The sequence below is a fragment of the Tachypleus tridentatus genome, chromosome 2 (assembly GCF_004210375.1).
Source record: "Tachypleus tridentatus isolate NWPU-2018 chromosome 2, ASM421037v1, whole genome shotgun sequence".
NCBI lineage: Eukaryota > Metazoa > Arthropoda > Merostomata > Xiphosura > Limulidae > Tachypleus > Tachypleus tridentatus.
This window is the reverse complement of record NC_134826.1, coordinates 81,181,971-81,201,314: the sequence shown is the minus strand read 5'-3', so window position 1 is coordinate 81,201,314 and position 19,344 is coordinate 81,181,971. Positions and strand designations below refer to the sequence as shown.

The window sequence follows — 19,344 nt, the reverse complement described above, 5'->3', positions numbered from 1 at the left end:
TTTAAAATCTGAACAAACAAACACTTTTGAGTTTTTGCATATTTTGTAGACCCACCCACCAGTGGTATCACAGTATGTTTGCAGACTAACGCTGCTAGAAACTGGGTGTCAATACTAATAGTGTGCAGAGCACAGATAGCACATTTTGTAGCTTTGTGCTTGATTTCAAACAAACTAGGCCAGGCAGCATGATCAGGTGGTTAGGGAATCCTAGTCGTAATGTGAGGGTCGCAGGTTTGATTCCACATCCAACCAAACATGCTCGCCCTTTCCACAATGCAGGCATTGAAAGTTATGGTCAATCCCACTGTTCCTTTGCAAAAAAGTAGCCCAAGAATTGATGGTGGGTAGTGATGACTAGCTGCCTTCCTCCTTGCCTTACACTGCTAAATTAAGGACAGCGAGCACAAACAGTTCTCATGTAGCTCTATGTGAAATTAAAAACAAAAAACAAACAAACATTTCATGTTTCTACCTATATTTCAAATAATAAAGTGTGTAAAAGAAACTTTTTACAGTATGTTGTCAACTTAAAAATTACCAAATTCAACTTGTTCAGAGTCTAAAACAATTATTTTATTACTTATGTTTATAAATGAAATAAATTTAGGCATTTTTAATACTTATTCTATTAAGTTAGTGTTTTGTTCATTTAACTTCATACATTTCTTGATTAATATGTCTAAAGTATAATAAATCAAACCTGATCTTTCTCTATGAAGGCTGATGCTAATATAAAGATCAGCAACCTTCTTCCCTTCAGCAGTCACAACTGGGTATACCCTGACAAAAACATACAATGAATCATTTGAAGGTGTTTGTTCTAAATACATATATATATATACTATAAAGCTGGCAAATGTGAAAATGAAAATAGTCAACACTATGATTGCCAATTCCTCCCTCAACCACTAACTTTCCACTTCTTTTAGTTTTAGAGTGTTATGAGCATGCATGGTTACATTTCCTTTCACAATGAAACCAAATTCTTTACAAATTATTATCTTAGCCTTTGACCTCTTAACCATAAAATCAATAGGGTTCTTCCCGTGCACAAGGGAAATTATCTGCAAAAATTCATCTGCTATAAAGAACTCTAGTTATCAGACTGAATGTAGACATCTACAGATGAATGGATAAATAATCTCTAAATCTCTCAAATCATTTCAGTATGGGAGATGGAGAGAGCAAAATAAAGACAAGAAACTTTCAATAATTTAAATATACTAAAAGCACACAAGACAGTGTTCACTTTCTTTGAAAGTAACATAAAACACAAAGTGCAAACACTTAAAAGTTATAATTTTTCTACACTGAAAATGTATTTCTGATATCTAATTACCTCCCATTATATAAATAGTTATTCTGATTAAGTGCTGCTCTTTACATTCAAAACAATGTTTTTTCATGCCACAAGTCTTGAGCTCCAATGTACCCTACAATCAACATGATTCAACTGTGTCTGGCCTTTAAACCATCACACAAAAACATTCTATCAATAGGAGTGTGAAATACACTCCAGCTGCAAGTGACTCCCTCAATTCAATTTTAACAAACTACCACTTTGAGTTTGGGCAGAAAATGAAGCACTGGTTTTCAATGCAAAGAAAAGAAGTGTGATAGAAGGTAAGTACCTGTTGAAAATATACTTACAATATAGGAAAATCATAACTTTGGATATAGTACCTTACCTTTTTTCACATAAATAACTAGAATCCCAAGTTGAATAGTGAAGGGCCCTGTGCAAAAGAAAAAAAAAAGCAATTTTGATGGCTCACTCCAAAGCTACAACATTTGCCTGGATAAACCCATTCAGAAATGGAATATCAGATTAGAAGACACTTCATCATCTACACTAGATAATGCCATTGCCCTTCATTATTGTTTATATCATATATCATTATCACATTCGAGAGGATGTCTGCATGGTCAACCACTCCAGCTACAAGGAACTGGAAAATGGTAAGGGTCTCCTTTACACCACTGGAGAAGGGAAAAAATTGCAGTGGAGAGTACAGAAACACACCAACACTGAAGACAGTGCAACAAACAGCCATGAAATCCCAAAAAGCAAACCAGTCCTGACTTATTAAATCTCAGGAATGGGAGGGTTTGGTTTGTTTTGAATTTCGCACAAAGCTACACGAGGGCTATCTGCACTAGCCATCCCTAATTTAGCAGTGTAAGAAGAGAAGGAAAGCAGCTAATCATCACCACCCACTGCCAACTCTTGGGCTACTCTTTTACCAACAAACAATGGGATAACTGTAATATTACAACACCCCCATGGCTGAAAGGGCAGGCATGTTTGCTGTGACGGGGATTCAAACTCATGACCCTCAGATTACGAGTCAAGTGCCTTAACCACCTGGGCATGCCGGGCTTGAATTGCAGGGATGAGCAACTATCCCTTTCTATTTTACCCATGAAGTCCATTGGTTAGTATGGTTGGGAATGGACATATTACTGAAACAAATATATCTTGATGAAAAGTTACAAGCTATCTCGTGGAACACTCCGTCACAACAGTGTGCATTTAATGGCCACGAAAGTTATAACTGTTAAGTTATAATGTTCTGAGAGTGCAGATTTGATTAGTTTAACTATGCCTGGACAAGCACCACTTGCCACAGAGCAGGATAAGTAATAAAAAAGGAGAAATACCCCTGAAAAATAAGATGTATACATATATATAAAAGAAGATAACCTACCCAGACACAGTATCATTGAAGGCTGAAGAATGGCATCAGTTGGTAGATAATAAGATAAAAAGGAAGAAACAGCTATACGATGCACATAGTAAAAGATGAATGTATGTGATGTGGTCCACATGCCCAACTGAAGACTTTCCTCCAATTGATGATGGAAATGTGACACCAGGGAAAAAGGTAAAGTGCCTTACCTGGCGAGAAGACACTTGGAACAAATTATGGGGAATCAAGGAGAAGGAGGATTTATCCTTACAAACTGCCAAAATTTTTGGAAGAAAATATTGATCCAAATAAAGGAAAACACGTGGAATGATGTATGGTACTTCACACTGATAGCAAATAAATCCAACCAAAAATGGCTACAGGCTAAGAGGATAAGGAAATAAGTCTTATGGAATAACTGAAAAATTTAATATGAGTAAAATAAGGCAGTTGAAACCCACACTGACATCCCCATCCAGAAAAACCTCACACTGAGGAGGGCAATAAACAAAGAAATGAATGCAATAATAATGAGAAGGTTGGAAAAATAAAAACTTTAAGGTAGCAGAAAAAAGGAAATGTATGGGATAAGGCAGCTAGACAATTCATAATCAAGGAGATTAAAGCTGTCAGATCAAACAACCAAGTAAGGAAATACATAATATAAGGAACAGTAGGTCAAGCAGGTAAGAACTCCCAACCCAAAAACCAATGGTGGAAAACATTTTATTTACACTGATAAATATGCATATTGGAAGGGCAAGTATAACAGGCTGAAAATGACATGCTGGGATAATCCAGATCTCCTTGCCAAGAACTGCGTAAAAAACAGAAATAAAAAAAGAAGTGCATTAAGGCTGGATGAAATGTCAGTTGTCTAAAGTTGATGTGGAAAGAATGGAGTAAAAGGAAGAGGTAAAGGTGGGGCAGATTTAAGATGGGGCAGTTGCTAAAGTCAGAGTTGTTCCAGCCAGTATGGAGCAATCAAAACAACTTGACATGAATAACATAAAGGTAGTTGTTGGTTCATTCCTGGTTGAATGCACTGAAATGGATGAAGGACCAGAAATAAAAACAGAGTAACTTGGTGCCAAACATGTCCACTGGAAAACCTATGGATGTAAAGACCACTCCATGAAATAAATTTTGCCTAGACTGGAAAAACTGTCTGTAACAAGGTTGAATGAAACCAAAACATGACATGAAAGAAAAAGTATGCCAAGCTTGTGGGCCCAAAAAAGGAGATCCAAGGTTTAACCTCAAAGGGAATGAGAATGCTTCCCACATTGGTGACTGATATAAGCTACTACCATAAAACTGGAAATGGATCATAACCAGACAGCTCCTAGCAAGATGAAGAAGATTATCCAAAGCATTATGTACAACCAAAATCTCCAGAAGTTTGATATGGTAAGACCATTTGGCTGGAAACCACAGGCCTGAAGCTTCCTGTTGATTAGCCCATGCCTCCCAGCTATGGAGGGAAGTGCCTGTGAAGACATGCAAATTTGGACAAGGGCAAACAAATGGAACACAAGCAGATACATGTGCCCTGCCCAACCACCAATGCAGATCATCAAAAAGGAAAGGAGAAAGAGAAATAGAAGCCTCCAAAGGATCCTGCACAAGGATCCACTGGTCATGCAAAGCATACTGAAGAGACCTCATATGCACTCATTCCAAAAGGATAAGGACTTCTACAGAACCCAAAAGCAACAGGACCTCATGAGTGGTAAAAGAGGGAGCAGTGAGAGCATGAAGAATGGAAAATCCTTCAAATGGAATCAAAAAGGAAAAAAATTGGCTCAATTGAGATAAGCAGTGGAAAAGACACCCACGCAGACAAGATATTAAGTAGGCATAAAGAATGACTTCTCCAACCTGAGTAACCAGCCCATACAAGCTGCCTTCAAAAGTGGCAAATGAGTGTTACGAGGAGATTCCCATATGGAATGAGCTAACAGAAGCCAGTTGCCCATGTAATGGTGTATGTGCAACTTTCGAGCATGCACATATCAGACAAGAGCCTTAACCATGTGACCGACATGAGTGGGTGAGGCAAACCTAAAGTGCAGGGTGCAAAACTAACACATTACAATGCAATGAAGAAATTAAAGATGGCACTTGAACAAATAAAATATTGAAATATGCATACATTATATCATATGTCTACCTTGATCATCCATTCGCCTAGAAAAAAAAAGTTAACCTGAAGGTGAGAATAGAATCCATTGAAAGCAAACAACGAAAAATTGGGTGAGGTTAGACAGATCAATCACAGGCCTCAAGTCTCTGGGTTTCTTGGGTACCATAAACAGCCTGGGGGAAAAAAAAACCTGTAGAAAAGCCTTTGTACCACCTCAGACAAAAGTTAACTAGTGGTAGGATTACAAGGCAGAGGAAAGGATATTAGTGCTGAAAATAAAAGAGGGGAGAGGAAGTGGATGACAAGTCTCTCAGATAATACCCAAATAACCCAATCAAGTGGGAACAGAATTGATCGAGCAAGCTCCTACAGCACTGGAACCCACTGGTACTGTTAGAAATGTGTCCATCTGCACTGAATAATACCATGAGAGGGAAAATCCCTAGAGGTAGGAAATGGTAAGGACTGGGAAGAAGTGGGATGGAAAATAGTAATAGAAGATTGTCTAGGATCTGAATAAAACAAATGATCAGCCAAAGGTGAAAGGGTCAATTGCTGTCTCACTGATTCCACACAAAATTCCAGTCTCAGAAATATTTCCAAAAACAAACCACTAGAGAAAAGACAAAACAACATATCTTCCCAAAAGATAAGAACAATAAGGAAACCAAGTGTGGATGGAAAGAGCCAATGAAGAGGTAATCAGGAAGAGGGTACCCACACAAACCCTCAGGAGAACCTCGGAAAAGAAGTGGATAACGAACAAGTACGATGGAAGACATTATAGGGTAAAACCAAAGCAGGACAGCTGAACATTTGATAAAAAACAGGATAATTAGGGTCTGTCTCCTCCTAAATGCAAACATCATTCCAAATGGAAAAAAAGGCTGTCAAGTTGCTCATCCTCCCAAACAGATTCAGCATAGTTGGGAAGAATATTAGCAGCATCATGAGAAAAAGGTAGACTCATAAATCAATCTCATGGCAGATGAGAGCTGATAATTCCATAACAGAATTCCCTCTACCTGTAATCTGTGTGAGTATACTAGCAGAAGGTGCTATCTCTGAAGTGGCAACATGGAGTTCACTATTCACAGTTCAAAATAAATGCTTAAACACAACAGTATTACAATTTAAAAAAATGAAAAACTGGGAAAAAACAAGTTAATCTTAAGTTCAAACTTTTGTAAAAATGAAAAGAACAATTCCACTTCAAGATAAAGGACAAAATGGTTCAAAAGAAATTTCAAAAAACTGCATTTAAGTTTAAAAAAAAAACATGACTGAAGAGCACGATAAAAAATGTTTTGACACAAGCATTGCCAAACGAGAAGTGATAGGTTGGTAGAATTGAATAATTATATTTCACATTCCTATTGGTAGAGGGTTATCGCATGATAATTTACATGTCAGACACAGTAGAACCATGTAAAGCATGGGATAGGTGAAAGCTCGAGGCTCATGGCATGTGAAAAATCTTTTGCACATAGAGGACAACACCAAATGAGAATTGCTATTTATGTGAAATAATGTAATGTACTATATCAGAATTTTCTCTCTTTTAAACTTTTCCTGTATAGATACAATAAAACATAAAATACTGAACAATACAAGTATAGAGAACTAAACTGACTACAAACCAAACCTAAGCAACAAAACATTTTTGTTCATATGTATGTGTGTAACATTGCTTTTAAAGTTTAGTGTAACATAAACATGAATGACGTAGTAGATATTGAATAAAATTTTAGTACAATAACAAAATTATATATGAATGAAATTTTGAATAAAGCACTTATTACACTTCTGTACATTAAATTTCTATAGCCTGATTCCAATTAATAATTTGTAAGATTATTTCCAACCTACCAGTGGTAGAAATTCAGGTTAATATATATTTCACTGACTGAAGAGAACTGAAATATAACCAAGGGCAGTCAGGAACTTTGGTTTCTCTTCACCCTCACTATGTGAGTTGAGATTAAGTGGCACATAAATTTTGAGAATTTTGAATTATCATAAGGGATTTTTTTTTTTTTTTTACGTAGCCAGGGAGACTGCCTCATGAAACCACGAGAAACTATAAAGAAATCTGGAATAAGACAAAGAAAGGATTTCTGGATGACTGTGCTACTGTTTCTTGAGATACTAACTACTGGAACATGGAGGTAGCTGTGATTTAAACGTGTTTAATCATGGCGGTAACATCAGTTGGCTTGAGCTATCACTGAGGGGAGCACTACAGACAGATGCAGAACTTGTAATTCCATTTCTGTTTGAAAGGTTACATACATTGCAAGATTGAAGTTTAAAACTGATTTTATCACCTTAATTTGTAATTCAGTTAATTTTTTAAATAAATTATCAAATGATTTCATACATATTTAATAATTTTTTGTTTCAGAAAATGTTGGATTTAGTTTTAAGCATACTATGATGAAATCCTTTTCAGAGCTGTGATCTATGGATTAATATATTGATAAAAAGGTTCCTGTGAGGGGAAACAGAAATATAGAGTTAATGTGACTGGTGTCACATAAATTTGGTATTAACTGGAATGTCATATTTTGTTACTAATTTTTGCCAAATGTTGGTTATTTGTTTGCTGATGTCAGGAATATATGGTATACAGCAGTATATGGTTTCGTGGTTTTTTATATATGATTAACTCTATACATCACAACATTAACTTCACATGTGAACAGGAAGAAAGCAATCAAATATCATTTCTTAACCTCAAAATTACAAGAACCGACACACAATTCAAAATGGAAATCCACCGAAAAATCACCCATACTGGACTATACATTCCTTGGGACTCAGGACATGAAACAAAACAAAAACTCAACATACTAAGAAACCAAATAAACACAGCCATAAAACTATGCTCACCAGATAAAATTAACGATGAATTAGACAAAATAAAACAACACTTCATCAACATCAATAAGTTTCCTCCACAAACCGTAGAAAACATTATACGCACACACCTAGACAAAAAGCAAAATCGACCACCAAATACAGCTTACGAATCAAAAAACCACGAAACCATATACTGCTGTATACCATATATTCCTGACATCAGCAAACAAATAACCAACATTTGGCAAAAATTAGTAACAAAATATGACATTCCAGTTAATACCAAATTTATTCAAAAACCAGGCACAAAACTGAGGTCTATACTATGTAAAAACTACACTGACAAACACAACACCAACATTATTTATAAAATACAATGTGATAACTGCCACGACTTCTATATTGGCGAAACAAGTAGAAAAATGGAAACCAGATTCAAAGAACATAAAAAGTCACCTTCACACGTTTTCGAACACTGCAAGTCAAATAAACACAACATAACCATAGAAAACACTCAAATACTAAATAAAGAAACAAACATAAACAAACGCAAAATTAAAGAAGCCTTACTTATACAACAACTTAAACCCAAAATAAACCAATATAAAGGAACACCTTTATACCTATATTAATATAATAAAATTATATATTCAAACATCTAATACCCCCCTCTACATTCCAACACTCAGTTACACAACCCCTTTCAAACATGTGGTCAGCTTCCGGTCAGTTACCTCTTTCTTTGTGAACCTGACGATGACCGAAGAAGGTCGAAACGTTGTTCGCTCTTCTATGTAAAATATTTTCTCAACCCAAACGAGCCGTTTTTGCATATAAATTTCTCAACAAGTGGGTTTCTCGACATCACTGATCATGGCAAACACCATTCTATACTTTAACATTACTATTAGTTTGGAAGAAATGACAAATGCCACTTGCTTATCATATATACAATAGCATGTTATTTGTGCATATTACTTGTACATACATTTTTTCTTTGAAAACACAGTATATATGAAAACATCATAGCCAAACTCTTTTATAGTTAGAACTGCTTCCATCCTGACTTTTCTACTTTACTTTGTTGTATAACAGTTAAACCTAAATATTAATTCACATTCAAATTCTTAACATCAAGAAAATACTATATATGGAGCTTTTTCTAATACTCACATGACTGTAAATATTAAAATATATTGCCTTAAGTAACTTTTACCTGGTGATCAAAATTCCATGTCAAGAAACTTTAAAACAAATACTTTGAGGCAAAACACAGATTATACAATCTTGCATATCCATAATCTGTAAGAAGCATGTTTTATTTATACAGTTCTTGGCATTATCAATTAGCTATATACAAAATGCACTAATCACACTATAATGGAACTCTTCCTTACATGATACTGTAAAAACTTTTTTATTATACGATGTGCAACCCCCAACTTCATGAAATGTTTATCCTATGTGCATGTAAGTTTGCAAAAGAGGTTAGGATTTTCCTGTTTTGCCTCCGTTTCCTGCAATGGAGAACTTTATTTTTCTCCTTTCTAAGGGTGCAGATATAATGTCACAAATATGTTACATGCAGTTCTAATACACTGCCACCATGAATAATCAGCTAATCAATCATAAAATACAAGTTACTTAAACTTATAAAATGACAGCATCATGCCAAGCAATCGATAATTTTGTAGATAATAAAATCAAAGTAATACTAATGTGTAATTACTTTCTGGCATTTAGTTTGTACACCTTACAAATGTGCAAATGATAACCATTTCTAACTCCAATTTGCTGAAAACAAAAGAGATTTTTTTTTCTAAAACCTAGAATAAAAAAACTGTAGGAAATGTTTTTACAAAAATTTTATTACTGTTGAGCATAAAACATTTAATTCTAAGAACTTTTGAAAAATGAATATATAACAATCTTTCATCCACACTATACCTGCTACATCCAGTGACAACAACTGTAATAGTGAACTAGATTACTCTGATAAAATATAATTTATATCAATTTTAATTAGGTCATTTACATACAAGGTGATTGTTTTTCTACAAAGCATAATTACATGAAACACAAGAACATGACAAAAGTCTATATGGTCCTCTAAAGTCATCCTACTTGTACAAAAGCAAAAAACAAACAAAAATCTAGCAACCTTAATCTTCAAGTACTTGTATACTTCATAGACAGGAAGTCATTATTATTTGACTGTGATCCATATGGATTCCATACAAGTATTTGTAGATTATATATACAGTTCCTCTCATCTTATGCCTACTATTATCAACAAAGATCAAATAAATCACAATAAACATTATTCCTCTTTTAAATTAACACTACAGTGGAGCGCCATTAAGCCGCGGACCAGTAAACCGCAAAATCGCTTAAGCCGCTGTAGCAAGTCTTGTGAGCGATGTGAGTGAGGATTATCGTGGCTCACCTCTAATTTAAGAACGTGTAAAAACGCGGCTTACGAATTTAATCCTGGCTTTATAACTTCAAGGGGATATTTAAAAAGGATTTGTTTTAATTTGGGAAATAAATAAAATATATTACAATAGAAATCAACCGTTAATCTACCTTATTCACTCTCTATGCCAGCTTTATGGAGGCCGCCATTGTTACCGAATCACACCTCTCCATACATTAAAGTTAATCCGCGGTAAATCCGTGAAAAAAGTGATCAATAATTAAAGTATTATTTTTAATTCGATAATCCGATATAATGATCACGCAAAGGCCCCGGATGAGGCTTCTCAGCGGAGCTGTTGGCGACTTCAGCTTTTCAGTCACAAAGGTTTAAGCTGCGGTTAAGCAGGTTGACCCCCCAAATCCTGCTGCTTAACGGCGCTCCACTGTATCTTTTATCAAACATCCTTACCCTGCAATGACTGATGTAACTGTTAGGTTGGACAGTTTACCCACAACTGCGAAACCCAGAAATGTACTTTCTGTTTGCACTTCAGCCACTAGCTCTCTCATATCTGTAAATAAATGGCCATTTTATTACACAGAACTTAACTGTAAATTACAATTGTATTTTGTATATTTCTAAAACTTTGAATCAAATTGCTTTGTGAAAATTCAACAATAGTTTTATTTCAGCAAAAGAAGTATCATCATAAACATGTCACTAGTTAGAGTTAATACACATGTATGCATAACAGACATTTGTTTACAACAAAAGTGATAAACTGTATTAAATTTTCAAACATTTTACATCTGCATAAACTTACTCCAATAAAATTTATTTTCTACTACAATGCCACCTACAAGAAAAATAAAAGTAAAAACAAAAAACACAAGTACCTGTTAAATAAGTCAAAAACTGTTTTGAGCCTGAACAAACTTTGTATTTTGCTGTAGTTTTGGCCTCTGATGGAGAAGAAATATCACCCAAGTCACGGGGTATAAAAACTGCTCCACCAACAACATCCTCTCCCCACCACCGTACCTTCACGCTCACAGTCTCACTAACTGTAATTGCACTTTTTGATTTTTTTACCCAAGAAATATAGGGAATATGAAGCTGCAAGTAACATTGTACACATCCATCTACAGCTGGTGGTAGACTAGTGAACACTGGAACATCTGGAACTAATTCAGGAGGAAGAAGACCCATCATCTTTCCTTTTGACAAATATCTAATTGGTTAAAACAAATTAAAATCATTATTCAATTTCATTCTTAAACAGTGTAAACCTTACATAACAGTTTGGCTTCCAAACAAATAAATTTACACACAGTGTAGTCTTTAAAACCAAAAAAAACATAAACTCATGCTCTCATTCCAATTAGCTAACATAACTTTAATACATTTGTTTGCTGGAGAGGTATGCTAATATGACTATGCTACTAGATTTAGGAAATTTATAAAATTAATCTGAGAGTACCAAGAATGTTCATAAACATTAATAACCAAGAAACTGTGAAATATCAAAAACAAGGATAAGTAGAAGAATAACTGAAGCAGTGGGACAGTTTTCAGTTTGTTCAGTGACAAAGAAGTTAAAGTATTCAGATCAGTGTTAATTATCTTGTATATTCAGTTAATCAATAGCCACAAAACTGACAACTTGCAAATAATGTATCTGTAAATTAGCCTTATCAGTACTAGCACCATTAGTGAATAACTTTCTGCTCCAAGAGAAAACATTATTTGTACAAGTGATAGTAGTCTGTATTGAGCAATAAAGAAAAAATAAATTAACTGGTCAATAAATGATCTTGGACTTTGAATAATTTTCACCAAATAATTTAAAAGTGCTTAACCAATGAAAAAAAAAACATGTTACAACAATAGCATAGCCTGAACATTATCTTTACCACTTTAAGTGTTTAAATGTATCTTGCATAGACTGAGCATCATCTTTACCACTTTGGGTATTTAAATGCATCTCAGGATGGCTGGTATGGGTATTAATACTTTTACTGATAAAGCAGAGAACAACGTTTCAACTCATCTTCAGGTTAACAAAGAGAGAGTTTGGAACTGATGGATGCCAAGCACATCTTAGGGGCGATAGTGTGAACGAGTACGGGATTGTAGAAGGCGTTACAGTTAGATGTTAGGTCATTAATTAGTATAGGTATAAAGATGTTCCTTTACACTGATTTAATTTTGGTTTTAGTTGTTGTTTAAGTAGGGCTTCTTTGATTTTGCATTAGCTTATATTTATTTCCCTACTTTCTTACTTTAAGTGTTTGCTTCTGGACTAAGCTTTTGAGAGAATGATACATTTTTATCATACGCTGCTTGAAAGCATGATTTATTTAAGATGCATGTTTATACTTGTATTACTTAAAAGTTTAAATGTCTGGGGGAAAAATTCTATCTTCTTAGTTATCAGTTTTGAATTATCAAGAAAATCAAACTAGTTTTTTTTTTACCTTTGAAGAATAAATAATAATAGATTTTATGAAGTAAATACAAAGATTAGGCCTAAGAGACATAAAACTGTTAAAGGGACCATTTAATAATACTTCAGAGTTTTCTGATTAATAAAAATATAATACTCATAAGAGGAATCCAGTATCTTACAAATATAAAACAGATTCAATGTGTAACTTTAGGTGTGAATTAAAAATTTGAAGGTAAATGAAACAATAGTTTATTTCCTAAAAGAACAACTATGCAACACTTACTAAACCTTCTGCTACACTTATACTATTTCTGTATGATCTTGTATTTTAATAAATATATATATAATGTAGTTGAGAAAAATAAATTACATCATGTGTTCCAGTTCCTCATCCACACTGACATTTATATTCATAGTATTAATAATTATTCATTTGATATGATATTTTGCAAATACTCCACAGCTCCCTTAAATGAAAAGAGAAACAATATGAACTAGTTAGTCAATGCCATTAGTTCAGTGTTCACATATAACAACATTCACATAAAAGTTCCTTGTATATGAATAAGTTAAAAATCAAATTCATATCACTTTTTACATGCTCTACACCTCCCTTAGAATTTACCAAATTAAAAGACTGAAACATTATTCAAATGAATTCATTAGTTGAAGTTAGCAGATAACATATAATAAAATTCATAGTTATCATTTTTCTACCTGGTTCTGGTTCTAATGTTTTTACATTAGAAAAGAACAGTTTGATATATTTTATAAACACTTTTGACAGTAAACAAAGTAAATTCTTTATCTACAACGTTTGAATATCTGATTACAATAATTTTCCAATACTCCACAAATAATTTACAATGTATGAAAAACAAAATTATGTTGCTAATTTGTTGTTAAGTGTAAGAGTATACAATGAGCTATCTGCACACACAAGAACCCTATTTTTAGCATTTCAAACCCTCAGACTTTTTGCTGAATTATGATGGACTCATATTTCAAATAAATATTACAGGCTGAACATGACCTCTCAAAACTAGTTTAAAATAAAACACACATCAAGATTTTCATCAATATAACCAATTATACTGATTAATCAAAGTTAATTATCCAGTTCTAATGAGAAATCTTGTAAATGTAGGAATCACTTCTTACCCTTGTTTATCTGAACCTAATGCCCATAAGACAGCCCTTTCATCCTAAGAATCATCTTTGTCACCCTTTGTTCAAGATAATGACACCTTCCACATTACTTCAAGTGTTGATTAGCAAATGAATTACCTGTATGAGAAAAGTACCTCTTTTTGCTTGTAATCAATATGTATAAAAACTTATTATGAAATTCTATTAGCTGTACTACTATAAAAATAACATTACCTATATGAATTCAGTGACTTATCTACCACTCAGTCAAAATCCATTTCTTCAATCATGCTATTGAATAGGTTCCCATCTATATCAGACATGTAAGAGAAAGTATGGTAAACAAAATGCATTACCTCAATACACCTATTTACAAACCCAAGAGTTTAATGTCATAAGAAAGATCAAAGACCTAACACAGGCCCACAAGCCACACTGCTGGTACCAAAGATCCAATCAGATTAAGCAAACTATGAATACCTTCATGTTTTCCTCAACCCCCACCAGTGTAATATTTTTAACTAATCTCCTTTGTGATACATTTTCAAAGGCTTTTTAAAAAGCTAATATTTGTATCCTTTCCTATAAATAAATGTTAATTGATTAGCGTGGTAAAAGGTAAAATTGCTCTTTCATAAATCCAGATCAGCTTTCTTATGCTATCTTCAATAAAATCATTTCCATAGTCTTTTACCAGACCTTCTAGGTCCACAGTGTCCAACACGATCACCACTCACCACCTATAGTGAAACGGCTACTGAACTGTGGCATATTGGTGCTTTACTTCTGTCATCTACTTTTTTAGATATAATTAATACTATCACTAATTAACTCAAAATAATATTGTGTATTTTTCTCTACCATTATATCTATAAAAATACATTTACTTTTGTTGTTGTTATCAAGCGGCAAAAATGTTTACACACTCTCCACAATTTTGTCAATTATAAAAAACTGTTGGATACTGCTGTTCTACGAATTGTTCCACAAAAGAAGTGTAAATCATTAAATTAGTAACTTTTCAAAGGAAAGCTAATAGGATCATTTTTGGAGATAAAAGTAGTATCATGTTTTCTCTTGAGAAAAGGCTAATGGATGATCTCATTGAAGCTTACAAAATTATCTGGGGTTTTGATGAACTAAAAACCATTAATTTCTTTAGCTATAAAACCAAAAGACACAAGTTTAATACTTGAAGAAGACAGTATAGGCTTCAATTAGAACAGTTTTATTTTTCTGAAAGGGCAATTTGCTTATGGAATGAGTTTCCATTAGTAGTAGAAGTCTAGCATTTAAAGAATTTAAAAGAAAAATTTTCCTGAAAAATAAAGTGCAAGTCAAATTACTCTCCATGACTTATATTACAAATAATTAGAAGTTTTTGGAAAATAAATGTCAAAGTGAATGTAAATAAAAATATTAGATGTAATAAACTGTCATATGAGTTTATAAAATATCCAATAAAAGTGCATTATATAAGTTCAGTACAAAATTATTCAGAATATATAACATGAAACCTCTCTTCTAATCATAATGTTTTGGTTTCCTATTAATACAACACACTTTTAAATACAGAAAAATAGGCTAGAAAGAACCAAAACTGAAATATGAAAATACCAGTTATGGCTATAATTTTCATTTATTTGTTAAATGGATTTCCTTTCTGTATTCTTAATTATAAAAGAATTTGGCACTTCTCAGTACTGAAAAAAAAAAAAAATTGAAATAAAATCCCAAAGGTTCAAGATGTCATTAACTTCTTAAAGCCAAGCATATGATACAATGTTCAGAAAAAAATCCCAATTTATTCATCAGATGGTGACAATGTCTGATAACATTTATACCTACTTTGCTGAAAACTAATCCTTTCTATATTATTATCCACAAAATTATGAAAACTAAAGTTATATTATCTGTGGTGATAATGATTAAAAAATCATGAAATTCCAGTACAATGCACAAAAAATTATGGGGTTAAAAAGTTAATGCACTGCAACTTAAGTTCTAATGACTACATGAAAACATTTATTTTTTTAATGTCATTTTCTTTTTTTTCTTTTTATGCCAAGCTAAAGTGTATTTTACAATACCTTTCATAAGATAAACCCTTCATAATTTTAATAATCTCAAACAGCTTTTGTTAGCTATGTTTAACATGATCAGTCCTATGTTAGTATTCTATTAGATGAGTGATATTTCAGTATTATCCTTGGTACTTAAAAGTAAGATAACATCAAACCCAGCAGCATCAAATAAATTTCCTAAATTTCACCACAATGTATATAATTTACTAATCACATTAGTTCTCATTTTAATTTAATAGTAATTTGCGTACTTTGACATAAAATTATGAACCATTTACAATTAATGAGTGATATTTCAGTATTATCCTTGGTACTTAAAAGTAAGATAACATCAAACCCAGCAGCATCAAATAAATTTCCTAAATTTCACCACAATGTATATAATTTACTAATCACATTAGTTCTCATTTTAATTTAATAGTAATTTGCGTACTTTGACATAAAATTATGAACCATTTACAATTAATAATAACAGTAGTAATAGTATAATTATTCCTTGAAGTTTCAGCTAAAATTATAAACAATTAATAATAACAGTAGTAATAGTATAATTATTCCTTGAAGTTTCAGCTAAAATTAAACAATTACGTTGTAAGAATGCTTCTCAATGACGTATTGGTATTTATTGACAGTTTGACTAGTAGTGCTAATAAATCACAGAATTAGTTATCTTTACTTCACCACTACAGTAGAACTAGATACTCCTAGTCTATACTATTTATATAATATCTACTACAGATCACTACTAAAACTACACCAGCAGTATACAGTACAGTCGTCAGTAGTAATACTAGTTAAGTAAATAGTATTACAACAGCACTAAGTTATTAATTAAAAGCAGCATACTTTTTCACTGCGTACCTCTCTTTACTTTTAGTTGTAAACTCACGCACAGTTTGGCTTTGGCAAACTAATTAAGTTTGTTTATTTTAATTTACATTTTAAATTAAAGTCACACTATGTGATGTGACCTGCTTTACATTACCTAGGTATACATATCTAAAAAGCAAAAGCTTTTTTCATTTTCAGTCACACACTTACTTTGAAAAGGTTAACGACTGTCACTACAACTAAGAGTAAATAATACTGAAACTAAACCGCCATACTTGTAAATAAACTGTCCTCTGTCGGCAAAGTGAAATTTTGCGTAAGATATGTAATTGTGAGTCACTTGCTAATATTTTTTGTAAATTCTTGAGTTGTTAACAAGACTGAAATTTGAGTATTTCAAAGAATTTATCTGTGAAATCAAACAAAAATATTTCCGTCATATCAAGCATAAGACACCTACCATATCTAATGCCGATGAATCCTTTTGACGAAATTCATCGGGCCAGTTTGGATACAACAGTTATAATGGTATTCCCCAGTAACTCAGCTGTAAATCTGAATACTTAACATATTAAAAGTCTGGTTTGCATACCCGTGATAAGTAGAAAACTTTAGCACATTATGAATGTTTGTATTTAACAACAACCGAATTAAAATTTACAACAGTGCTCTGACGTACCATCTCATCAATTTTCACGAACAACATCTACGAGGTCTGTTAAAAAAATACGCGGACTGACGTCATAAAACAAAATGTACTTTATTTGGAAGTTACAGGTCTGGGACCCCTTCAAAATACTCTCCTCCCCAACGCACACACTTATCCCAACGGTGTTTCCACTTGTTGAAACAGTCCTGGTACCCTTTTTTTGTAATGTCCTCCAGCTCCTTCGTCGCATTTGCCTTAATCTCGGGAATCGTCTCAAATCTTCTTCCTTTCAAGGGTCTTTTGAGTTTGAGGAACAAGTAAAAATCGCAAGGAGCAAGGTCAGGTGAGTAGGTGGAGGGGAAAAACAGTGATCGAGTGTTTGGCCAAAAACTCGCGAGTTCTGAGGGCTGAATTTCGCAGCAACGCGGTGCATCTTCAATTTTTCGGTCAAAACCTTGTAACAAGATCCAACTGATATCCCACACTCTTCAGCAAGCTCCCTAACCAGCTAACCTGACAAGAATTAACCATTGCCCTCTTGTGTCAGAAACTTGAGTTCTTACTGACATATTTAAAAGTTTGTTTGTTGTTGTTTCTTTAGCTCTGAAGATCAGAATTTTACACATTTTAAGCAATTTCGTAAGGATTAACACAGTTTATATAGTCGTCAGTTTTCCTTAATTTATTCGCTATTGTTGCAATTATGAATCGGTGAATATTCCATATCAAATGGAGGTTTCTGCCATATTTTTTAAATACTTAGAATTAACTTAGCAGACCAAACAACTCATACATGCAAATCTTGTTTAAAGTTGTCGTTGTTCTCGTGCTTTCTTTACAAACCAATATTTAAAAGTTTTATTGTAGCATTTGTTCACGTTAACAGTGGAGGGATTTACTTTAATATTGGATCTACTATTTGAAGTTTAAAGTGATCTTGAAAATTAAGTGGTGAAATCTAAGTACGATCTTGAATATCACACAAAATATTTAATCAGTTTAATGGTAAACGATATTTGACTTAGGGTACATTTTTAGCTAATACTTTCTTTTCCTTTATCAAACTAAGATTAACTAACAAGGTGGAATCTATATACACTGGCATGAGCTTCCGTTTACTATTAAAGCATTATTCAACTCTTGTCAGCTATATGTTCACCTAAATATAATCACTTGACCTATACTTTATTGTACCATTGTGCGTATCTTAATTATGAAACTAGTTTTAAACATTAATTCATCGTATAACTTTGTGTCTCATTTCATTATTTGTGACCTATCTGTTTCAATTCATTGTGAAGTCTACACACAAGCCCAAGGTCCAAGAATTTCCAGTTGTTAGTGGACCTAACATCTCTTTTTCTCTCTCTTGATTATCCAAAAGATACTACACATTACTACTCCTTTACAGCTCTAAGAAGAGGTTATTACTCAGTTGATGAAAGTAAAGGAATGGATTTGGTATAGCTGGATTTCCAGAAAGCATTTGACAAGGATTCACGTAAAAGGTTAAAAGGCTTGTTCAAAACTTTATCTCTATAGGTGTGGATGTAATATCTGAATATACCATTAGCCTCTATCTCTTTCTACTATTATAATACTTATTCCAAATTATTTTTTCTGTTAGAATTAGTTTAAGTGTCATATAAAATACGATAAAAACTCATTAAGTTGATCTTCTTTCATGCTATTTTACAGAAGTCCCAGCCACTAAAGCCAGCAAGATAGCCTCAGATCTCTATATCCGAGACCCTAACCCATCAACAGACATTCCCAGCAACCCTCATAGAATTCACCACGATGAAGACAAACTTCATTTTCAACAACCACAACTATATATATACAAATGGCCTAAGCAACCCATTATCACCAGTTCTAGCCAATATTTTTATAACACAAGTTGAAACACAAGCAATTAACACAGCATTACATTTACCACTATACTGGTACAGATATGTAGATGACACAATTGTGGAATTCACATCTACAAAACACACACTTAATTTTTTCAATCACATTAGCTCTATACATCCCAACATTAACTTCACATGTGAACAGGAAG

At 33.2% G+C, this 19,344-nt stretch overlaps 1 protein-coding gene across 10 annotated transcripts in view; it reads right to left on the bottom strand.

The window, feature by feature from the left end:
- The window catches only part of LOC143244343 (C2 domain-containing protein 3), a 99,609-nt gene extending 82,678 nt beyond the window's left edge, over positions 1–16,931 (bottom strand). For 3 of the 10 annotated variants that reach the window (XM_076488831.1, XM_076488834.1, XM_076488844.1), the window contains exons 1-7: positions 16,844–16,931; positions 13,953–14,028; positions 13,731–13,856; positions 12,940–13,036; positions 11,017–11,351; positions 10,589–10,691; positions 704–783 (exon numbers count right to left, since the gene is read on the bottom strand). In XM_076488831.1, coding sequence (XP_076344946.1) covers positions 704–783; positions 10,589–10,691; positions 11,017–11,351; positions 12,940–12,983 — 562 coding nt within the window. In that variant the 5' untranslated portion in view covers positions 12,984–13,036; positions 13,731–13,856; positions 13,953–14,028; positions 16,844–16,931. Of the gene's footprint in view, positions 1–703; positions 784–10,588; positions 10,692–11,016; positions 11,352–12,939; positions 13,037–13,730; positions 13,857–13,952; positions 14,029–16,663; positions 16,810–16,843 lie in introns of those variants that run through there. The other 7 variants (XM_076488835.1, XM_076488840.1, XM_076488836.1 and 4 more) reach the window with 5 other exon arrangements.
- Between the last annotated feature and the right edge of the window lie 2,413 nt (positions 16,932–19,344).